Source organism: Eleutherodactylus coqui, chromosome 2, assembly GCF_035609145.1.
Source record: "Eleutherodactylus coqui strain aEleCoq1 chromosome 2, aEleCoq1.hap1, whole genome shotgun sequence".
In the NCBI taxonomy this organism is placed as follows: domain Eukaryota; kingdom Metazoa; phylum Chordata; class Amphibia; order Anura; family Eleutherodactylidae; genus Eleutherodactylus; species Eleutherodactylus coqui.
In genome coordinates this window covers 227849680-227875212 of record NC_089838.1, presented here as the reverse complement: position 1 = coordinate 227875212, position 25533 = coordinate 227849680, and the positions used below count along the sequence as shown (strand labels likewise).

General features: G+C 44.9%; 1 protein-coding gene across 2 annotated transcripts in view; it reads left to right on the top strand.

The window, feature by feature from the left end:
• UNC13C (unc-13 homolog C) overlaps positions 1 to 25533 on the top strand; it is a 457400-nt gene that overhangs the window by 220461 nt on the left and 211406 nt on the right. For both annotated transcript variants that reach the window (XM_066592576.1, XM_066592575.1), the window contains 6 exons: positions 10424 to 10539; positions 14065 to 14228; positions 18275 to 18425; positions 19169 to 19237; positions 20756 to 20845; positions 23901 to 24029. In XM_066592576.1, coding sequence (XP_066448673.1) covers positions 10424 to 10539; positions 14065 to 14228; positions 18275 to 18425; positions 19169 to 19237; positions 20756 to 20845; positions 23901 to 24029 — 719 coding nt within the window. The remainder of the gene's footprint in view (positions 1 to 10423; positions 10540 to 14064; positions 14229 to 18274; positions 18426 to 19168; positions 19238 to 20755; positions 20846 to 23900; positions 24030 to 25533) is intronic.

Below are 25533 nucleotides of genomic sequence, written 5' to 3'. Positions count from 1 at the left end.
TCCCTGAGACGTTAGCGCGCTTTTCTGGCCAATTGAAAGACAGGGAAGGCATTACAACTTCCCCCTGCAACGTTTAAGCCCTATACCACCCCCCTGCTGTGAGTGGCTGGCGAGATCAGGTGTTCGCCTAATATAAAAGTCGGCCCCTCCCGCGGCTCGCCTCAGATGCGGTGTGAGTTAGATGAGGGACAGTGCTGTTTGTACCGGAGCTGCTGTAGGGAAAGAATTGGTAGTTAGTGTAGGCTTCAAGACCCCCAAAGGTCCTTATTAGGGCCACTGATAGCTGTGTGTTGGCTGCTGTTAGCAGTGGGATTTTTTTTTCTTCTCAAAATCGGCTCTGCAGAGCGTTGCACCTGGCATTAGGGACAGAAGTGCTGCATAGGCAGGGAGAGTGTTAGGAGTGAGTGTAGCCTTCAAGAACCTCAACGGTCCTTTCTAGGGCCATATTTATCCGTGTGCAGTACTGTCCAGGCTGCTGTTAGCTGTGCTGCATTTTTTTTGGGCTTCTCAAAATCGCCTCTGCAGAGCATTCCACCCTCCATTGATACTGCAGGGAAAGAATTGTATAGGCAGGGCCACAACACAGTTATTATTCATAGAATATACGCAGTGCTGCCTGTTGGTGGGAAAAAACTGAAAACAAATCTATTTGTCCAGCCTCTGTCCGTCCTTACGGGCGGTGGACACGTGTGAGCTGCGTGAAAAACATTGCTAAATCATACGCAGCCAGCTACGCTTTACTGCTGGGTTCGCCATTTGCTTTCCTTAATTGGGAAAAAAAAAACCTGCTCTCCAAGAGTTATAATAACTCTGCTACCCTCACGTTCTGTGACACATAAGCAGGGACACAGCACAGTTATTAAACTTCTCAGGTTCATTGAATATACGCAGTGCTGCCTGTTGGTGGGAAAAAACTGAAAACAAATCTATTTGTCCAGCCTCTGTCCGTCCTTACGCCTGTGGAGACGTGTGAGCTGCGTGAAAAACATTGCTAAATCATACGCAGCCAGCTACGCTTTACTGCTGGGTTCGCCATTTGCTTTCCTTAATTGGGAAAAAAAATACCTGCTCTCCAAGAGTTATAATAACTCTGCTACCCTCACGTTCTGTGACACATAAGCAGGGACACAGCACAGTTATTAAACTTCTCAGGTTCATTGAATATACGCAGTGCTGCCTGTTGGTGGGAAAAAACTGAAAACAAATCTATTTGTCCAGCCTCTGTCCGTCCTTACGCCTGTGGAGACGTGTGAGCTGCGTGAAAAACATTGCTAAATCATACGCAGCCAGCTACGCTTTACTGCTGGGTTCGCCATTTGCTTTCCTTAATTGGGAAAAAAAATACCTGCTCTCCAAGAGTTATAATAACTCTGCTACCCTCACGTTCTGTGACACATAAGCAGGGACACAGCACAGTTATTAAACTTCTCAGGTTCATTGAATATACGCAGTGCTGCCTGTTGGTGGGAAAAAACTGAAAACAAATCTATTTGTCCAGCCTCTGTCCGTCCTTACGCCTGTGGAGACGTGTGAGCTGCGTGAAAAACATTGCTAAATCATACGCACCCAGCTACGCTTTACTGCTGGGTTCGCCATTTGCTTTCCTTAATTGGGAAAAAAAATACCTGCTCTGCCACAGTTAATAACTCTGCTACCCTCACGTTCTGTGACACATAAGCAGGGACACAGCACAGTTATTAAACTTCTCAGGTTCATTGAATATACGCAGTGCTGCCTGTTGGTGGGAAAAAACTGAAAACAAATCTATTTGTCCAGCCTGTGTCCGTCCTTACGCCTGTGGAGACGTGTGAGCTGCGTGAAAAACATTGCTAAATCATACGCACCCAGCTACGCTTTACTGCTGGGTTCGCCATTTGCTTTCCTTAATTGGGAAAAAAAATACCTGCTCTGCCACAGTTAATAACTCTGCTACCCTCACGTTCTGTGACACATAAGCAGGGACACAGCACAGTTATTAAACTTCTCAGGTTCATTGAATATACGCAGTGCTGCCTGTTGGTGGGAAAAAACTGAAAACAAATCTATTTGTCCAGCCTGTGTCCGTCCTTACGCCTGTGGAGACGTGTGAGCTGCGTGAAAAACATTGCTAAATCATACGCACCCAGCTACGCTTTACTGCTGGGTTCGCCATTTGCTTTCCTTAATTGGGAAAAAAAATACCTGCTCTGCCACAGTTAATAACTCTGCTACCCTCACGTTCTGTGACACATAAGCAGGGACACAGCACAGTTATTAAACTTCTCAGGTTCATTGAATATACGCAGTGCTGCCTGTTGGTGGGAAAAAACTGAAAACAAATCTATTTGTCCAGCCTGTGTCCGTCCTTACGCCTGTGGAGACGTGTGAGCTGCGTGAAAAACATTGCTAAATCATACGCACCCAGCTACGCTTTACTGCTGGGTTCGCCATTTGCTTTCCTTAATTGGGAAAAAAAATACCTGCTCTGCCACAGTTAATAACTCTGCTACCCTCACGTTCTGTGACACATAAGCAGGGACACAGCACAGTTATTAAACTTAGATAATTCATTCACTAGAGGCAGTGGGGCCTTTCGTTTTCCAAAAAGGGCAAAAATTATATTTGGCCTGCAGTCTTGCGACAATTTATTTCCTGCCTGTGAAATCAAATCACTGGTAATACAGCATGCTGAGGGGTAGGGGTAGGCCTAGAGGACGTGGACGCGGCCGAGGACGCGGAGGGCCAAGTCAGGGTGTGGGCACAGGCCAAGCTCCTGATCCAGGTGTGTCGCAGCCGACTGCTGCGCGATTAGGAGAGAGGCACGTTTCTGGCGTCCCCACATTCATCGCCCAATTAATGGGTCCACGCGGGAGACGGTTATTAGAAAATGAGCAGTGTGAGCAGGTCCTGTCCTGGATGGCAGAAAGTGCTTCGAGCAACCTATCGTCTACCCGCAGTTCTGCGCCGTCCACTGCTGCCAATCCGAATCCTCTGTCTGCTGCTCCTCCTTCCTCCCAGCCTCCTCACTCCACTACAATGACACCTGCTCAGGAGCGGGAACACTCCCAGGAACTGTTCTCGGGCCCCTGCTTAGATTGGGCAGCAGCGGTTCCTCTCCCACCAGAGGAGTTTATCGTCACTGATGCCCAACCATTCGAAAGTTCCCGGGGTCCGGGGGAAGAGGCTGGGGACTTCCGCCAACTGTCTCAACAACTTTCTGTGGGTGAGGAGGACGATGACGATCAGACACAGTTGTCTTGCAGTGAGGTAGTAGTAAGGGCAGTAAGTCCCAGGGAGCAGCGCACAGAGGATTCGGAGGAAGAGCAGCAGGACGATGAGGTGACTGACCCCACCTGGTGTGCAACGCTTACTCAGGAGGACAGGTCTTCAGAGGGGGAGTCAAGGGCATCAGCAGGGCAGGTTGCAAGAGGCAGTGCAGTGGCCAGGGGTAGAGGCAGGGCCAGACCGAATAATCCACCAAGTGTTTCCCAAAGCGCCCCCTCGCGCCATGCCACCCTGCGGAGGCCGAGGTGCTCTAAGGTCTGGCAGTTTTTCACAGAGACGCCTGACGACCGACGAACAGTGGTGTGCAACCTTTGTCGCGCAAAGCTCAGCCGGGGAGCCAACACCAACAGCCTCACCACCACCACCATGCGCAGACATATGATGGCCAAGCACCCCGCAAGGTGGGACAAAGGCCGTTCACCGCCTCCGGTTTGCACCCCTGCCTCTCCCCCTGTGCCCCAACCTGCCACTGAGATGCAACCCCCCTCTCAGGACACAGGCACTACCGCCTCATGGCCTGCACCCACACCCTCATCTCCGCTGTCCTCGGCCCCATCCAGCAGTGTAGTTCAGCGCACCGTTCAGCCGTCGCTTGCGCAAGTGTTCGAGCGCAAGCGCAAGTACGCCGCCACGCACCCGCACGCTCAAACGTTAACCGTCCGCATCGCAAAATTCATCAGCCTTGAGATGCTGCCGTATAGGGTTGTGGAAACGGAGTCCTTCAAAAGTATCATGGAGGCGGCGGCCCCGCGCTACTCAGTTCCCAGTCGCCACTACTTTTCCCGATGTGCCGTCCCAGCCCTGCACGACCACGTCTCCCGCAACATTGTGCGCACCCTCACCAACGCGGTTACTGCCACGGTCCACTTAACTACGGACACGTGGACAAGCACAGGCGGGCAGGGCCACTACATCTCCCTGACGGCACATTGGGTGAATTTAGTGGAGGCTGGGACAGAGTCAGAGCCTGGGACCGCTCACGTCCTACCCACCCCCAGAATTGCGGGCCCCAGCTCGGTGGTGGTATCTGCGGAGGTGTATGCTTCCTCCACTAAAGCACCCTCCTCCTCCTCCTCCTCCTCTGTCTCACAATCAAGATGTGTTAGCAGCAGCATGTCGCCAGCAGTCGGTGTCGCGCGGTGTGGCAGCACAGCGGTGGGCAAGCGTCAGCAGGCCGTGCTGAAACTACTCAGCTTAGGCGATAAGAGGCACACGGCCCACGAACTGCTGCAGGGTCTGACACAGCAGACCGACCGCTGGCTTGCGCCGCTGAGCCTCCAACCGGGCATGGTCGTGTGTGACAACGGCCGTAACCTGGTGGCGGCTCTGCAGCTCGGCAGCCTCACGCACGTGCCATGCCTGGCCCACGTCTTTAATTTGGTGGTTCAGCGGTTTCTGAAAAGCTACCCACGCTTGTCAGACCTGCTCGTAAAGGCGCGCCGGCTCTGCGCACATTTCCGCAAGTCCCACACGGACGCTGCCACCCTGCGCACCCTGCAACATCACTTTAAGCTGCCAGTGCACCGACTGCTGTGCGACGTGCCCACACGGTGGAACTCTACGCTCCACATGTTGGCCAGGCTCTATGAACAGCGTAGAGCTATAGTCGAATACCAACTCCAACATGGGCGGCGCAGTGGGAGTCAGCCTCCTCAATTCCTTTCAGAAGAGTGGGCCTGGTTGGCAGACATCTGCCATGTCCTTGGTAATTTTGAGGAGTCTACCCAGGTGGTGAGCGGCGATGCTACAATCATTAGCGTCACCATTCCTCTGCTATGCATCTTGAGAAATTCCCTGCAAACCATAAAGGCAGCTGCTTTGCGCTCGGAAACGGGGGCGGGGGAAGACAGTATGCCGCTGGATAGTCAGGGCACCCTCCTGTCTATTTCTCAGCGCGTACAGGAGGAGGAGGAGGAGCATGAGGAGGATGAGGAGGAGGGGGAAGAGACAGCTTGGCCCGCTGCTGACGGTACACCGGCTGATTGCCTGTCATCCTTTCAGCGTGTATGGCCTGAGGAGGAGGAGGAGGAGGAGGATCCTGAAAGTGATCTTCCTAGTGAAGACAGCCATGTGTTGCGTACAGGTACCCTGGCACACATGGCTGACTTCATGTTAGGATGCCTTTCTCGTGACCCTCGCGTTGCACGCATTCTGGCCACTACGGATTACTGGGTGTACACACTGCTCGATCCACGGTATAAGGAGAACCTGCCCACTCTGATTCCCGAAGAGGAAAGGGGTTCGAGAGTGTTGCTATACCACAGGACCCTTGCGGACAAGCTGATGGTAAAATTCCCAGCCGACAGCGCTAGTGACAGAAGGCGCAGTTCCGAGGGCCATGTTGCAGGGGATGTGCGTAGATCGAGCAGCATGTACATCCCAGGCAGTGCAACAGTCTTTAAGGGCCTGGCCAGCTTTATGGCTCCCCACCAAGACTGTGTCACCGCTCCCCAGTCACGGCTGAGTCGGCGGGAGCACTGCAAAAGGATGGTGAGGGAGTACGTAGCGGATCGCACGACCATCCTTGGTGACGCCTCTGCCCCCTACAACTACTGGGTGTCGAAGCTGGACACGTGGCCTGAACTAGCCCTGTATGCCCTTGAGGTGCTTGCTTGTCCTGCGGCTAGCGTGTTGTCGGAGAGGGTGTTTAGTGCGACTGGGGGAATCATCACAGATAAGCGTAGCCGCTTGTCAACCGACAGTGCCGACAGGCTAACACTCATCAAGATGAACAAAGGCTGGATTTCGCCAGACTTCTGTTCTCCACCAGCGGACAGCAGCGATACGTAAGCAATACGTAGGCTGCACCCGCGGATGGAAGCTACGTTCTCTCTCACCATCCAAAACGGGGACATTTCTGCTTCATCAATCTGTGTCTAATATTCCTCCTCCTCCTCCTCCTGCTCCTCCTCCTGAAACCTCACGTAATCACGCTGAACGGGCAATTTTTCTTAGGGCCACAAGGCTCACTCAAATAATTTTTCTGAACAATTTTTATAAGTTTCAATGCGCTTAAAAGCATTGGAACTTTAACTTGAACCAATTTTTCGTTACACTGGGCTGCCTCCAGGCCTAGTTACCACTTAAGCCACATTAACCAAAGCAATTAATGGGTTTCACCTGCCCTCTTGGCTGGCCATGGCCAATTTTTGGGATGTACATTAGTACTGTTGATACAGCAATTTTTGTGGGCCCTCGCCTACAGTGTAATCAAATTAATTTTTAGCCCACCTGCATTACAGCTGACGTTACCTCAGCTGTGTTGGGCAATGCAATGGGATATTTCTGTGTACCGCCAGTGGGTTCCAGGGAGCCACCCATGCTGTGGGTCGACAGGGACTTCACAATAGGGAGTTGTACCTGCCTGTGTCTATGAATTAAAAAGCCCGGTCTGACTGGGGCATGCAGACACCTTGACAGAATGAATAGTGTGTGGCACATAGGTTCCCCATTGCTATGCCCACGTGTGCAGCTCCTGATGGCGGTGGCACAGGATTCTATTTCTCATTGCTTCTGTACAGCATTGTGGGCTATCGCTCCGCCACTTTTAAAGAGGGTCGCTGCCTAGCCGTGCCAACCTCTGCAGTGTGTGCCTGCGGTCCCTCGTCATGGCAGACGCAATTCTAAATAGACATGAGCGTGGTGTGGCATGAGGGCAGCTGAAGGCTGCGCAGGGACACTTTGGTGTGCGCTGTGGGGGGGAGGGGGGGCGGTTGGGCAGCATGTAACCCAGGAGAAGTGTCAGTGGAGTGTCATGCAGGCAGTGATTGTGCTTTGTTGGAGGTAGTGTGGTGCTTAGCAAAGGTATGCCATGCTAATGAGGGCTTTTCAGAAGTAAAAGTTGTTGGGAGGGGGGGGGCCCACTCTTGCCGGTATTGTGGCTTAATAGTGGGACCTGTGAACTTGAGATGCAGCCCAACATGTAGCCCCTCGCCTGCCCTATCCGTCACTGTGTCATTCCCATCACTTTCCTGAATTGCCCAGATTTTCACACATGAAAACCTTAGCGAGCATCGGCGAAATACAAAAATGTTCTGGTCGCCCATTGACTTCAATGGGGTTCGTTGTTCGAAACGAACCCTCGAGCATCACGGGAAGTTCGTTACGAATAACGAACACCCGAACATTTTGGTGTTCGCTCATCTCTATTCCTTACTCATCAGTGACATTTACTGTGGGCATGTGGTTTAATTTATGATTCACATACAGTCACCAGAAGGTAATATTACGTTAAACTTTAAGGACGTCTCTCTCACAAGTCCATGCTTTAATTTACACCTTTGCTGGATCTGACCCATCACTTATTCAGAGCTAATTGCTTACCTCCTGTTATAGACTCAGTATAGCTGACACCTCGGGCTTGCAAATCTTTTACTTGGCTGCACATACTTTGAACAGTTTGAGATTGTGAAGACAAAGGTGTTTCATCTACATACGTTTATGCTTCAAGTAACAAACATTTCCAGTCTGTTACAAACTCTGAACTGATACTGCACGTTCCCTGATGTTGCTGACTTTAGATAATGCCAAAGGTTACTTATAGTGGCTGGTAGGATGAGGTAGAGCAGACCGATGAAAGCTAAATTCTGCTTGCCGCAGAGGATCTTCTTTTGAATTTGTGTTGCTGTATAAACTTTCATTTTACTTTATCGTCAAGGAAATAGGTATATGTTACCAAGGGAAATAGGTATATGTTACCAAGGGAAATAGGTATATGTTACCAAAGGAAAGGCCAAGTCTGAATAGATTTTCATAATAATCATGTATAAAGCATAAAGTCGGAAGGTTTTTTGAAGATGTGCACATTGCAATGTTTTGTGTTTAGCACTTTGTTGGTATTCTTTCTGTTTAACAAAACAACTTAAGGCCGGTTTCAGACGAAAGTATGTAAATACATCCATAATATGGATCCGTATTATAGATGTGACAGAAGACATTACAACTAGAGATGAGCGAGCATACTCATTAAGGCACATTACTCGAGCGAGTAGTGCCGTAGCCGAGTATCTCCCCGCTCGTCTCTAAAGATTCAGAGGACGGCGGGGGCGGGGGAGAGCGGGGAGGAACGGAGGGGAGATCTCTCTCCTCCCTGCTCCCCGCCACTCCCCGCCCCCCGCCGGCCCCCGAATCTTTAGAGACGAGCGGAAGGATACTCGGCTAAGGCACTACTCGCTCGAGTAATGTGCCTTAGTGAGTATACTCGCTCATCTCTAGTTACAACTATATTTTATCAGTATTTGCCTTCTGTATTGGTTTTATTTTCTACTGGGCAAACACTGATCCATATTTGCCCAACAGAAGCGCAAAAAAAGGTCATTCTATGTTTTGAAAAGACGGCAGTGAAAAATCCGGCCGTGTGACCAGATACATGGATTTCTACTAGCTGGGTATTATATTCTCCAAAACGTGAACCAAATGCAGAACTAAAATATGCTTGTCTGAAAGCAGCCTAAAGACCAAGCAACCCCTTTAAGAGGGTAACACTGCTCAAATATTACAGCTTATCTCAGTAGAGTTCTGTGAAGTGATTCTTCATGCGAGTTGGCGGCAGCATTGGTTCTGGTTTAAATAGTGACAATTATGTGTATATTTATGGACACGGATGTAGGAGATTATTTGAATTCAAATATTAGACAGGTTTCACCTGCTAAAGCGACAGGAAGTGTTGTCATGATGGCACTAAGCGCTGCAGGCACTGCAACTTCAACTAATTGGGCACCCAGTTCCTCACTGTCAGACATAAATGATGTAACTACAAAAACCCATGTTCATATCTAAATGAATGCTCCTAAATTTCTGTTAGGGTGTGTTCATACGTAGGATTTAGTGCAGATTTTGATGCTAGTCTGCAGCAGACTTCACTACTTTAATTGAATGGTGATATTTGCTGCAGATCTGTGTCAAAATTTGCACCAAATGGTGTGGATTTTAGTGTGGATCTGGACCAAAATCTGGAGTGGAAAATATGTTGCAAATTTTGTGTGGATCTGCGCCAGAATCTGCCCCATGTGAACATACCTTTATGATGTATTACATGCTTTAGGCCATTCTCACACATGGGCTCGGCAAAGCGCCGTGATTTTACTTTTGGTTTTGGAGGCAGTGGCTTTTAGCACACCCCCATCATTGATAAGGTGCACTAAATGCAGAAAATAGATCAGACAGCGCTTGCAGAATCGCAGCACTTGAAATCGCCATGTTTGAGCACATGTCTGCGAGGCTCCATGGAAATCAATGGAACGTTATGCTGCGATTACCACGGCGTTCAAAACAAATGTGGGAGAGTGGCCTTAGTTGTATGTTAAGTTGATACAGTTATGGTATCTTCTGCTGTACTATATAGCTTATTAATTATCGATATTGTGGTCAACACAGGATAACACTATATCTACTGTATTATAACACGCATACATGTGATCATTATATATGGGTGCCTTCAGTACTATACAAGATGTAATAATCCATTTCACTTCCATATTTTTTTTTCTTGTGGGTTGAATACAGTAAGACAAGTCCAACAGTCAGGATGAAAAAAAATCATTTTATATTGAAAGACATTGAAGTTGGAAGGAGAATGCTGCATTTTTCAATGCATTTCAAATGTGATCTGCATTCTTATTCATGGCCATGAATCATTTTCTTCTGACTGCTTGACTTACCCTTGTCTTCTCTATGCAACACACTGAACAAGAGCGCGGTCCCTGCATGGAAGTATATGGAATAGCACCACCGCTGAGCTGGCGCTCTTTATTATGTTATATACAGTATAGGCATGGCAGCCATAGCTCAGTGTGTGTTGGGAAACTGTTCTGTATACCAGGCCAGTGAGAACACTACACCGCATGCTGGAAATGAATTTGCATGGCAAATACATATACACAGCCAAAAACGAACACATTTGTAGAGGAAATAAAAATGTGTGTACAGCATCAATTACGACTGTACTGCTGCTAGAACAAGCTCTTGCATTCTAATTAGGAGAAAGATGCCTGTATCTCTAGTGTAGCAAAAATGCCTATATTCAGCTTAGCCAGCGTAATGCATTCAAACAATGGCAAATGACATCTGTTTTCAGCTCTTAATATTGAGACAATGGAAATAGTTCCACTCCAGGTAGGCAAAACTGTTCCTTACTGACTCGCCTTTTCTTTTTTCTCAGAAAAAAGGACAGATAAATCTGCTGTGTCGGGTGCAATTAGGCTGAAAATCCACGTGGAAATTAAGGGAGAAGAAAACGTGCCCCCTTATCACATCCAGTACACTTGTTTGCATGAGGTAAGTTTGTGGTTGAAATGACCAAATATGAATGAAATTAATAAAATAATTAAATATATTAATAAGAATCGATTTAAAGAAGTACCAGTGGCATTGAGCTTCTGCACTTAGAAATTCAGCTTTTTCTCTGAACTTGCTATTTCTCAACAGTTATCTGCCTTGGAAAACCCTTTTTTTAAAATACTGTAATAGGGAATTATGAGTTTGATCCATTCTTGATCTTCATGTAGTGCCTCTCTCTCTCTGGAGGACCCAAGACATCCATATATTACAATAGGAACTGTGTAATTCTTTATCTTTCCTGTGGTGGAGCTGCGGGGATAATAAACACTTGCTACCAGGTGTATCCACAAAATACAGCTGACCACTGATTGCTTAAAGGGGTTGTCCGGCCATAAACATTAGATCTCATTACTTCTGTTTGCCCAATACAATGCACTTTGTAATATACATTGTGCATTGTAAATTAGGCAAACAGAAGTTATTCACTTAGCTTTTGGGGTGCCCCCCCCCGTGTTGCTCCTCGGTTGCCATTGGCTCCGACAAGTCTCTTGTCCTCTTCTTGTCGGGACGACGGGGATGCGCTTCTCCAGCACAGCTCTGCGCATGTGCAGAAGAACTTCAGCCGCTGGGAAGCTCAGTTCTGCCTGCAGGGGAGGCGTGGCTGCTGGCTCTTCATCTCCAAGGTAAGAATGAGTGGAGGGGCGGGCTCTCGCGGGGGGGGGGGAGATGGATGAATGGATGTGTGCTAGTGGTGTCAGGAGACCCGGCTGTCAGAAGTCCCGGGGGCAGGGGGGGTGTGCAGTGATGTGTGTGTGTGTGTTAGTGGTGTCAGGAGACCCGGCTGTCAGAAGTCCCGGGGAAGGGGGGGGGGGGTCACATAGTGTGCGGTCACAGACTTGTAGCGGTGGGGTGTGCGGTCACATTGACTTGTCGCGGTAAGGTGTGCTGTCACATAGACTTGTCGCGGTGTGGGGGGAATGAGGGGGGCTACTTTGGAGGGCACTGTAGGGGTGACACTGGGGAGCACTGTGGGGGGCATGTGTAGAGGGTACTGTAGAGGATCATTAGGGGGGCACTGTGGGAGAGTGCACTGTGGGGGGGGGATCATTGTGAGGGGGGGGTCGCTGTGGGAGGGGCACTATGAGGGCATGTGTGTGTGGCAAAATGTTTTGTTTTACTTTACTTTAGCAGGGTGGGGGGGGCAGTAGGTAGCCTTGCAGTGGGGGGCTGCAGGAGAGTTGTCTCTCGGCTCTCCCCCGCCCCTCTTCATTCACTATACACTGTGCTGCTGTTTACACTCATGCCAGGATTTTATCCTGAACCATGAGTGTATAACGCAGTCTCCCCTGGCCACACCCCCTCTGAGTATAGTATGCAGCAGGGGGTGGGGCGAGACTGTAGAGCAGTTCAATAGAGGTGGGCATGTCATGGGCGGGGCTAGGACGTGAGCTGAGGGAGGCCATGAAATCCTGCCTTTTCATGCCTCTTACTGCTATCGGGAGCGCGCACACAGAAGAGGGAGAGCACAGAGCATTGTGGGAAGGCAGCACAGAGGCGCCATCTTTGAAATCTGCAGTGAAAATCAGATTCTAAGGTAAGAAACTGACATTGCAGCTGATCTGCCTGCCGGTTTGAGCCCCTGTATGCTGTGTGTTACTATCCTTACTGAAAGGAAAGCAGCAGCATTATAAAAAAAATTTTACCCTGTGTGGCCGGACAACTCCTTTAAGTAGTGAATCCTCTTTGCCTAGGACAGTAGCTTTATGAGATCTCATTCTATGGAACATGGAACTTATTAAATCAAAGGCATATGGAACGTCAATAACTTTGTGGGTTTTTCCTTTGATTTGCCAGAGTGGCCTGAGAAAGCTATTTATTTTGGAATAGTTAAATGTCTTACTTTTTTTTAGATTCCATAGATTCCACCATGGGATGGTTTGGGTAAAAAGCACATACATTTTTGTCCCATAGACTCATAGAATGGTAGAGTTGGAAGGGACCTCCAGGGTCATCGGGTCCAACCCCCTGCTCAGTGCAGGATCCACAGATCATCCCAGACTTAGTGAATCCTGCACTCAGGTGGTTGGTCGGGGTTTTGCTGCAGTTGTGGTAACTGCATCAAAACTATGGCAAAAAATGGAATTAATTTAATTAAAATAATCTATTTGCACATTTTGAAACTTCAGTCTCCTTCAAAGTGTTCTCCATTCGAAGCAATACATTTGTCCATTTTTTTTCCACTTTCAAAGCATTTTTTAAACTCAGCAAAGCTTTTGAGGTCTCTTTTAGCTCGGGGAACTGAAAAAAAAGTCACATGTAACAAGATCGGGTAAATTCAGAAGGTGAGACAAGAGTGTCGTGCCCTTTTACGTCACAAATTCCTTAACGCTTAGCTCTGCGTGGGCAGATGTGTTGTCATGATGGAAGAACCGGTCACCTGCTTGCCATAAATCTGGATGTTTTCTTCATACAATGTGACATTTGAAACAGAACCATTCGTAAGCTTGTGGTTTACTCATGGCAGTTTCCTTACAGGCTCTTTGTGGCATAAACAAACGTTTGTTCCCTTTTTCCCTCAAAAGGAAACCTAATTCCACAGATATACATTGGTCATATGAAGCAGCCATCAGAAAATAGGCAAAAAACTGAACAACTTGAGTAAAAATAAAAAATCTCTTCGGGATAAAAAGTTATTAGTAGCTCAGACATTCAAATGAACACATTATCAACATCTATCGTGAAAGGTGACCCGGACAAGTTCCTCCAGTCTAAAAAAATGGATTACATGCATCAATTTTTTTTACAGACATTGGAAAAAAGTCCTGTATTTTTGCAGACCGTCCAGAAATTTATGGATGATTGCCAACCTGGCTTTGATGCTAAAAGCTGAAATAATTACTGCTAAAATGGCCACAATGCAGGAACTGTGAATCCCAGACTTCATGAATCAATTCATTCTCTTATGTTTCAACTTTTGTTAAGCACATAGGTATTCATGATCCGTTACCATGTGTAGAATAACCAAATATCTCCTTCTTTTAGTTCCAAAACAACAAATCCAAAGTGTTTTGTGTTTTATATTCATAGGTAGTAGTAGCGGGCAGACAGACGTGCTGTAATATAGCAATGGTCCCATATCTCATCTTGCAGTTGTTTTCTTCTTTCTTTTGTTTTTATTTCTCCCCTTATGATTGAAAGATGGAAATGCTTTAGCTTGGATTGCTGGAGTCAGGTTATCTTATGGCAGCAGGCTGACTAGCTAGGTTTTATCTTTGAACCCGTGAGCTTGCAATTTGCTTCTGAAGTATCTGGCTGCCATGGAAAATATCATATATATCTCGCCACCTGTTGCCTTTTGCTTGATGCAGTGTTATTACTCAGGTGGCGCGCACACACACCTCTCCCTCGTATAAATCAGAGAGTTAAAGGACTTCCAAAGTTCTGCTCTACAAACAGTGCATTCCGCTGCCAGTATCCGGAGTCTAGGAGTCCCTGATGGTATAAAACATTCTTTACCAACAGAACTTATTCCACTACCTGACAGAAGTTCAGAATAATGGCATTGTTAAGATTCCCGAAGTTAAAGGAGACGAAGCCTGGAAGGTTTACTTTGACGATTCTGCACAGGAAATAGTGGATGAATTTGCAATGCGCTATGGAATAGAGTCGATTTATCAGGCCATGACGTAAGTATAAGAACAGCATGTTAATGAAAAAAGAACAAAGAGCTTGTAAACATAAATAGATGAAAGAGATACATTCATATAGAATTGTTCACTGAATGGTTTTCTGCTACTGAAGTGGTTTGGTAGGCAACAGCGAATGCATTTAATGGTGGTATCGGCAGAAATATAAATAATGTATTATTGTATTATACTTTTTCCTGCTGATATCAGTTTAAACTGTTATTGATATCAATTACTTACTCTAAACTTTATAGTATATTCATTCATGTGTTCAATCACATGGATCGGAAGGGTCTGAGCAATGAATCGTTGGAATGAGCGAACGAAGACCTAATCGTTTCTTTTCAAATGTCTGTTTTCACACACAGATGATCGTTTATATTTTTTCATAGCTTGATTAATCTGACAGGAGAGTCCGGGAATGTGTGCGAATGGTCTGTGATGGACAGAATGATCGCCTCTTACATGAAACGATTGGCAAACGATGTATGATGATTTTTATAGCTGCATAGAATGAACGATGAGTGATAAGTGAATGATTTATCGTTCAGGCGTTGGCTGTGCTTACACTGAACTATTATTATTCATTTTCGCATATTTCAACGATCATTTGAACGATAATCATTCCAAGTAAAAGGGCCCTAAGAAGACCATTTTTCTTCAAAGCCAATCAATATTTGGCTACAGGTGGGGTGATCTCCCACTCCTTATAGTATAGCTTACTTTTACTCCTATGATATGGAGCTCTTGACACTTTCAGCATGTGCACCAAATGTTCCAACCGTGCAGAATTCAGACCGCTTTTGCCCTTAGAATCTTAAATACAAACATTTTAAATGACATCTGTCCACACCCTGCGGCTGCTAAACCAGTAGCCTTCAGGGACACTGACATTGAGGACAGGCTTATATATGCTTCCACCATTGCTCAGCATGACCAAGGAGTCCTGAAATTAGCCATTAACCACAGCACGCTATATGCAAATTACGGTAGAGTAGTCTGATATGTGGTGGTTTCAAAGGCTGATTTCGGGGCTCCCGAGGCAGGCTGAGCAGCAGGGTAGGTATATGTAACCTGGTCCCCATGTCAGCTTCCCTGCTGTACTAAGTGTTTAGTATATGCAGGGACACGAGCAGATGTATTTTAAGTGTATTATTTTAATTTCTTGAAAATAATGCATATCTGAATTCCTCAAGAGTTCTAGATTACAGATCCTCTAAGTGTAAAACAAAAATATAAGTTTGAATCTCATTCTTATACATAACATATAAAATAGATAATGCATTACTAATAGTCTAACTAGATTATATAGCCAGTAACTGCTGATCACAGTAGGGGGTCATAAATCAATAGTACCATTTGAATGAGGTGTGTTGAAGACTTGGTGGCATACCAGTGCCCTGAGACTACAACATATGCAGTCCACTCTTTGCTGCATTGGGGCGCTTGAAACCCAGGTAGGAGTTTCCTAGCTACAAACATCACTTTAAATATGGTAGATTATAAGCTGCTTAACATAAGGTGGACCGAACAGTCAACACGTGTGAACTCTTTAATGCTTTCCTGCCACATGTTGGCTTCCTCTGGTCCTGCGGAGATAACTCTGCAGTGACACTTTGGGTAAATTTGATAAATAACTTATCAGAATAGAAGCAGGGCTTGAGAATCACACATATAACAATAGCTTATAGCTTCTAAAATATGAGGGTTTTTTTCTCTTCTTCTGGATCAACATTGCAGCATAATAGTATGTATGTATGTATGTATGCATGTTATTTTCAGCCTTATAAACTTTATTATGCATTTATACAACAGTTATACACCTTGTTTTCGGATGACAAGTATTGTACATATGCGCAGTTATTGGCATGTATATCTGGCTGAACCTTCAAAGGCTTCTAAAGACGATAAATTGTAATAGATATATTAGCTTTACATAGTATGCAAGGCTCTATTTGACATTCTACATCATGTATATACAGCACAGGAGAAATCTTTCCGCAGTATGGCGATGATTCTAGTGAAGTTTATCATCATGGTATTTGGATTCACTTTGACTCTCATTTTCTACAACCAATTTATCCCCAAGAGCAGGAAGATAAAGATACTGTAAGCACCTAAATAACACAACAACTACTTACTGTATATACTCGAGTATAAGCCTAGTTTTTCAGCACATTTTTTTGTGCTGAAAAAGCCCCCCTCGGCTTATACTCGAGTCAGGGAAGGCTTAAAAAGAAAAAACTCCATACTCACCTCCCAGCCGGCGCCTGTGTCTCTGGCGGCGGTGCGGCAGGCTTCTTTAATCTCTCCGCTGTCATCCCCCACCATCCCCTTTGCTCGGCTCTGTCATCCCCCGCCGTCAGCACGGTGTAAGTAAGAGCTGTGATTGGATCGAGCACCGGCCAATCACAGCCGGTGCTCGAACATTCACAGCCAATCCAGCTGCTTTAGAATTCTCCCTGCTCGGCTTTCAAATCCCCTGCCATCACTGCTGTGTATGTAAGCTCTGTGATTGGATCGAGCGCCAGCTGTGATTGGCTGGCGCTCAATCCAATCACAGTGCTTACTTACACAGCACTGACAGAGCCAAGCAGAGAGGACGGCGGGGGATGACAGCAGGGAGGATTCAAGCAGCTTGTCGCACAGACAAAGACGCCGGCTGGGAGGTGAGTATGGAGTTTTTTTTACGTAGTATATGCTCGAGTATAGCTCGGCTTATACTCGAGTCAATAAGTTTTCCCAGTTTTTTGTGGGGAAACGTATTGTCTCAGCTTATACTCGGGTCGGCTAATACTCAAGTATATACGGTAGGTTACTGTACTCCTCATACACTATTTCAGGATTCGGCTTCTCACTCCAGAAAATCAGAGCACATTCATAATATTAAAGGAAAACATACAGAAAACACAAAAGTTCTCATATTGTCAAATGTAATTATGTAAAAAGCTCCACAACTTATTTGATGCAACCTGTTTTATTTTTAATTTAGGAGGACAATCGGATTAATTTTTGCTAATGTAAATGTACCATATACCTATGACCAGGCTCATACGGCCTTATACAAAAAAACCCTGCGTGTGCTAGCCTAGCGCTGCATATGGCAACGATATTCTACTGAACATCTCACGCACACTGTCATGCGCAGTCGTGCTGTATTTTTTGTTTAAATTTCCCATGCTGTCGCTTCGCAGCGACATGTATATATGCCACCCTTACACAATTCAATCGCATATGGGCGCCGTTGATTACGCACCTATAGAGAACAATGGCCCCTCTCTCTCACATGTAATACGCAGCAAAATACAACATACTGCCATCTTTTTTGCTTCGCGTATTAAGCAATATATACATGGAAAGGTGAGCAAAACCGCGTAAGGCAATTTATTTGATTGCCTGCGAATTACCGTGTATCACAAGCGGGTACATCGCATGCGTAGTACGCAGTAAGCTTTCACTCGTCTGAGCCCAGCCTAAAGGTAGCAATCTGAATTCTAAAATCAAAATGTAATTGATGAGGCCAGAGGCATCACTAACACTACGGTTCCTCTTCAGTCATGTGACCTTTAGGTGTTGCTGACGGGAGGATAATGGATCTTGTAAGCTCCCTCTAACAAACTATGGTAGTTAATACATTGCAGAATAAAACAGATGCTTACCTCATGGAGGCTGACAGTCATTTCTAGGCTAAACTCCCATGGTGAAAATGTTAATATGTCATCAGTATGTATCACTTAACCTATTTATGAAGAGTGAGTGGAAATGCAGATCTCCCCATGTAGTGCGGTCACCCGCCGGCAGCACCTGTCTGAATTCAAGCACTGAGAAATGAACTCTCCAAAAATGTATTCAGAAGAGAGTTGGAATGACTCCATAAGAAATAATTACAATGGGAAACGTGTCACTTACTTTCCGGGACTATACAGAATGCTGCTTTTAGGAATTAATGGTGATTTATGTAGTAAGGAGATACAGAACACTTAACTAGTCTGATGCAATATATATCAGGCTGACAGTTTTTTTGTGGAACATTCTGTGTTTTTTAGGCATTTTTCCTGCCTGTCTTCCAAATACATGTGCCCAGGTGTGCCAGCCGTCATGAGTACCTTACTGGCGAATATAAATGCATTCTATGCTCATACAACAGCTACAACAAATGTTTCAGCATCTGACCGATTCGCTGCTACAAATTTTGGGGTGAGTAATCTTGTGAATTGTATGCTATCCAATCACATGGAGATATACAATAGATTCCTTGTCATTCCTTGTTTCATTGATTTTGCTTCAGTATCTCAATGTACATTTTACAAAAAACACATTTTATATCCCTTTTGGTGTTTTTTGATCATTGCAGGGGTATTCTTGTATTACAATAGCATGGCTGTTGCTAGGAATTAGTGAGTTTCTGACCTGTGGTTCTACCTCCCCTGATGGGAATGCTGCCGTGACTATGAAGGAATTGCAGTACTTCATAGCATTCAGGGAACATCCTGGCAGTCAAACCCCTATTGATCAGGCATTTTGAGTAATTTGTGATGTAACATTCTAATGTATGGTGCTAAATACAGCATTACAAATTTTTTGTATATCTAGACTTCAAAAAATGTTTCTTTTTGATAAAGTGACAGATGCTGGCCCCATACAAATCAGGAAAAATGTTCAATAACAGTGCCATAGGAATATAAGTGTGGGGCACAGAAGGGATAAATCTATCCACTGGGTGCGTGTTTCTGGATCCTGGCCATGGATACAGTAATGAAAAGATGGGCAACTTGCTGAACTGATGCCAGTCTTAATATTGTTATGTTTATTATGAGCAAGTTTTACACTTGTCATGTCCAGATTAGTATTCTGATAAAACTTGCAGAAACAGAACATGTAAGAACATGCCAGTCAAATTGTTCCACAGTTTCTGATGAGCATTCTTTTCATTTACGCAGAGAGAAAAGTTTATAAAACTTTTGGATCAGTTGCACAATTCTCTACGAATAGATCTCTCAAAATACAGGGTAAGTAGGATCCGTTTATGATTTGAGAACTTGGTTCTATTCATTAAGTGACACAATAACAATCAATTATCTTAGATGAAGGCAATTCATGGGAGATTGTGACCTGTTGTAAGATTGTACATGATATGGAAAATATATTACACATCTGCCAAAATGGCTATTAATAATAAAGAAAATGCATCTGCCTTGATCACAGTTTATTATGTTAGTGGAATTATATTTGTATTGGATGCATGTGTTGCGGGTGGTGGTGCCACAACTGGTTCAGGATGGCGCAGCAGCTGGCAGACAGAGATGGAGGCCACAATATTCTTTATAAAAGTAAACTTTTGCTGAACTAAAACCAGTATACAATTTCCACTCCATAAGAGGTATCAGTACTTGAATGTTGAATAAACACCATAGGTGCCATCTGCACATACTCTAGACCGTCATCTATATATACTTTCAGAGCTCCGCCTACTTGCGGGCACGTAAGGTACATCAAATACATCCATACTAAGTCCAATACATCACTTCAATATAATAGCTCATCTTTTGTGCATAGCACCTCCATGATGTGCCGTGCCATACCAGTACATACACGACATTAACCCCCACATAACTAGTACACTATATTAACCCCCACATTACTAGTGTACATATCTGCACCTAATTACTGGTCATGTATATCTGTCAGTCCATAAAGTGCACACTTTTCACTGTAGCCCGGCAGCTTGCATGTCTGGCAGCTTTCAATGACCCGGATCAATTTTGCAGACATCTATTTTGGGACATAGTCCCTGTAGGTAGGGAGACTCCCTCTCCTTCCATGTGGTCTGTGGTTTTTTTGGCTCTCTCAGTTCACCATCTTTGACCCCCATCATTCTTGCCCTTTTAGCCCCTTCTTATTACTGTTCCACCTCAATAGCATGTAGACAGCTCTTCAGTCACAGTTCTCAAATGGCAGCTGCCACATGATCTCAGGCCACTGTTATGCCTGCTAAGCCTCTGCTGGGTGCTGCGGAGCAGCACTCACTGCTATCATGCCCTCTCTTCAGCCCCTTTCTGCTCCTGTGACACAGCTAACAGGACCTAGCACTGTAGGAGGGATTAGCCCTGCATTATTTGCTATGGAGAGGGCATGCTCAAAGGTCCTTCTCCATAGACACAGCCTCTAGGAGGCGTCTACAAAGTGGTCCTTTTACCATGCAGATTCCGAGCGCCTGATCCGCCTACATTGTAAGGAAGGACGCGGTGCACCCCCTTACAGTTGTACAGCTGACACCTCATTGTCACATACTTGTGTTGAGATTATGGCTACATACTGTAGATCCTACAGGGATCCTGTGGGAATGCTGCAGATTTTCACCTCTGATTTCTCACACTGCAACATCTTGCTATCTGTAAAATTGGATATGCTTTTTTTGGTTTTAAAAATCGACACAGATTATCTGGTATTTAATTGACTAAAATAAATATTTTCAGTGCTTATTACATAGTAGTATACATAAGGATAACCTTCTTTCTTTCATTTAGGATAACTTCCCAGCTTCAAACCCAGAACGGCTTCAGGACTTGAAGTCAACTGTGGACTTGCTAACAAGCATCACCTTTTTCCGCATGAAGGTAGCATATGCTATAGTTCTTTTTATGCTTTTCCAAAGTCACATTACTGTTCTCAGGAAGCTTTCAGCATCTCTCAATACATCATGTTTATTGGTCTCTGGCAATTGAAGCTTTCTGTACCAAGAGTTACCAGATGGATTGTGTTTCTTACAATATCATGTTTTTCTGTGTTCTCACATTACTATATTTATATGGCTATTGTTTATATTATTGACTCATCCGAGCAGCTTGTTTTGGATGTAGATATACTAATTGCAGTGCCTTTGCGGCTGACTATGACAATGATGTGCGTCAGATAGTATATTTACACTGTAATGTGAAACTGGTATAATAATCCCTGTATAACAGCAACTCATTCTGCAGTGTTTTATCATCGAGAAAAATAGTTTAAATTACATATTGAAAAACATGCATATAAACATCAGCCAGGAAAAGAAAATAATGGACCCTTTCCCTGAGAACTCATGTCCACTTGCACACATGGATTCCACTGCTGAATCCCGCAGTAGAATCTGTGCATGCCTGGGGCCATCTTACCTCTCCGGATCCAGCGCGGCACTCCTCCGTGCAGGCTGGATCTTTTTTCTGCTGCCCGGCTGCACGGATGTGCCGTGCACGCTTTTTTTTTCAATCTGCTGATTGCTTGCAGATCCATGGTACAGCACAAAAACAGATGCAGATGGGCTGCGGATACTGACAGCTTCTATTGACTTCAATGGAAGCCGCGGGAGCCATCCTTTTGGGAGATCCGCAGGAAAATGGATCCGCATGCCTCAAAAAAAAGTCACATCCGCATGCATTTATTTGCCCTGCGCATGCTAAAGCATCCCTATGGGCTTCTGGAGCTGCGCATCTCTCATGCGGGAGACATTGGGCCTAAGGGCTTATTCGAGCAAGCCGATTAATGGTACCATCTGATGCATTGGATTCCAATGCATTAGATCGCACAGGCGTATTCCCATGGCATAAAAGTGCCCAGCTGGGTGCTTTTACACCAGGCAGGAAGGATAGTCCTGGAACTATCTTCCTGGCCTGACTACGGTTGCTGCCGTAGACTCCTATGGGAGCCAATGACAGTGGCCGGAGAAGGGAGATGGGAGGGAATATAGCAGCGTGACGGATAAACTCCCTCCCCCCTCTCTCTTTCCTTTCCAAGGGCTCCACGAAGCACAGTCTGGGAACTGCTGTTCTAGATGTAGTAGATGCCCCATTGTTACAGCCACAGTCCTGGGTATAACTAGACGATGGGAGAGATCTCTCTATTGTACTCCAATACATTTATACATAGTTATGTCATCCCTCAACTGTGTTTTTTTCTAAACTAAATAACCCTAATATTTAGTCAATCAGTGACAGCTGCTGTCCACAAGATTGCATGAAACTCAATGGAAGAGATTTATTAAGACTGACATTCTATACACCATTCCTAAACTGAACTCTACTCAAGTGAAATGCATCAAGCGTTAGGCAGACAGTCTGGCCATTAAACATAAACAGCCAGTAACCACTTAAATCATTAATAAGCCGCAACTAGCTGGCATTTTATGCAGCGTAGTGGCCACATCTCAGTCACACATCAGCCATGCCGCGAACACTTTATGGGACTGTACCTTGACAGGCATAAGTAATGAGCATAAAGACTGACAAAGAGCAGAGGCATTAAGTGAAAGTGACAAACTTTGGCAGAGCCCATACAGCCAAAAACCATGCCGACCTGAAGTTTTACTGCACATCAGAGCATTTTTCGAATTGATTAATGGCTGAGATATTTTGCAGGTAAAACCATAAATATTCGTCTGATATGTGTCAACTCATCCTTGTGGAAAAAAAAAGGAATAAAAGAAATTAAATGACAAGAGTGATAGCACAATACCAACAGTAACACCGGGTAATAAATTGCACACGTGGAAAAGTAGGATGTGGTAACTAGGCTTTCGGTTTGTGAATGTAAATAATGAAAAAACTATTTCTGTTCATTTACTGTACAAAAAGATCTGTAAAATGGTGAAGAATTGAAACACAAAGTAACTCATAAGTCAAAATTCACAGAATATAGGTTTACTTGCTACCTATAGCAACTAGTTTCCAAACTCTGGCTGCTATGCGCACCACGGACACTGTTCTTGGGATACTGTTTTGATACATTATATTATAATCATATTAAATAATATATATCATTATACTATAATTGTACAGTAATTACATTTTTTAATATAAGACTGGAAAGCACTTAAACATATCAAGGACTATAATACTTCACAATGAGTACACCTTTACTGAAATGATACAGCAATCAAGAAGTCAGCTGAGTGAGTTTAAGGGGAACCTGTCAGCAGTACTTTCACTAGTAAGCTGCCACTGTAGCACTGTAAGTTATGTTCTATGCAGTACACACGTTTGTGCCCAAACTCAGAGACTAAGAATCAGTCCAAAATTTTGCTTTTAAGTTTTGCCACCCTTTACGTAAATTCTGGGTTTTGAATCAATTGGGCTGTGCCAAGAGCACCCATAGTCGATGCATTGTGCGAGTTTCCACTCCCCCTTCTCTCAATGACTGTCTTCTCCGGCTCCTGATATCAGTGCTTACAGCACTGAAATCCCGTGCATGCTCAGTGCAGATCATTCCCTGCATCTTGCAGCGCATGCACTTTTCATTATACCTGTTTCATCTTAGTGCCGGTGTACATTGTGCATGTACTAGAAGACGTGATGCAGCGACTCAGGGAGCTCTTGGCACTGCCCAGTTGACTGAAGACCCAAAATTTACATGCAGAACGCTAAAAGTTGAAAACAAGATTTTAACCTGATGCTTACCCTCCGAGTGTGGGCACAGACATATGCATGCTTCATAGAGCATGATTGATAGTGCTATGGCGGCAGTTTATTAGTGAATACTGCTGACAGGTTCCCCTTTAAGCAGAACTTTTCTGTAATATTAAGTAATAAACAGATTCATTAATGCAGAAGCATATGTTGCATTTTTACTTTGTGACTAAAATTATTCTGTTATAATTGTTGGAATGTCTTATAATAACCTAAAAATCCTGTATTTTAGGTTCTCGAACTTCAGAGCCCTCCAAGAGCCAGCACAGTGGTGAAGGACTGTGTGCGAGCCTGCTTGGACTCCACGTACAAGTATATATTTGTTAACTGCCATGAGCTTTATTCACAATTACTGGACCAGGTAAAAATTTGTTACTGACTTCATCACATCCTTAGTTTTTGCTTGCAGTGGCAGAACTAACACTGAAGCAACCACAGCGGGAAAAATGTTATAAAAACATTAGGTGTTCGATGCTGCTGCCCGATGCCTGTAGATCTACTAGTTTCCCCACATTTTCCTCATCCAGCTTTCCTTGCTTTTCTCCTCTCCTGTATTCAGTGCACTGCTGTTATGATGCACATAACAGATATTGTGGCCCAACAGTGGGTCTACCAGCTCGAATTCACAGCATCGTAGGAATCTATGATGCTGTGAATTTAGGTCAGTAGAATTGTAGTTGGACCAAGATATTTGAATCAGGGCACTTGTTTGTATTACAGATGGATAAATGTCCCTGTAATACTCTTGTGTATCGTGTGTATTTTGCTATGAGGATAATGCTATTCTGTCAAGGGTAAAATACTGAATATGATGGGAATTATGTGAGATGGAGATCAAGGAGGTCGCTGTCTCACATATTCAACACTATGGTTCTGTCCTAGTTTCCACCCCCATACAGTTTTCTGCACGAAGAGTGGAAACCAGGAGGGAACCAGCGCCAGCTTCACAAAAACGCTAAATGAAACCAGGCTTAATTGTGAGTTTCACAAAACAATAATATACTGAAAAATAATAAGACATGCTGCTGAACTTAGGGTTGTGTGATTACTACATGCTGCTGAACTTAGGGTTATGTGATTACTACATGCTGCTGAACTTAGGGTTGCATGATTACTAGATGTTGCTGAACTTAGGGTTGTGTGATTACTACATGCCGCTGAACTTAGGGTTGTGTGACTACTACATGCTGCTGAACTTAGGGTTGTGTGATTACTACATGCCGCTTAACTTAGGGTTGTGTGACTACTACAAGCTGCTGAACTTAGGGCTGTGTGACTGCTACATGCCGCTAAACTTAGGGTTGTGTGACTACTACATGCTGCTGAACTTAGGGTTTTGTGACTACTACAAGCTGCTGAACTTAGGGCTGTGTGACTGCTACATGCCGCTAAACTTAGGGTTGTGTGTCTACTACATGCTGCTGAACTTAGGGTTGTGTGACTACTACAAGCTGCTGAACTTAGGGCTGTGTGACTGCTACATGCCGCTAAACTTAGGGTTGTGTGACTACTACATGCTGCTGAACTTAGGGTTTTGTGACTACTACATGATACTGAACTTAGCGCTGTGTGACTACTAAATGCTGCTCAACTTAGGGTTGTCTGACTACTACATGCTGCTGAACTTAGGGCTGTGTGACTACTACATGCTGCTGAACTTAGGGCTGTGTGACTACTACATGCTGCTGAACTTAGGGTTATGTGATTACTACATGCTGCTGAACTTAGGGTTGCATGATTACTAGATGCTGCTGAACTTAGGGTTGTGTGATTACTACATGCCGCTGAACTTAGGGTTGTGTGACTACTACATGCTGCTGAACTTAGGGTTGTGTGATTACTACATGCCGCTTAACTTAGGGTTG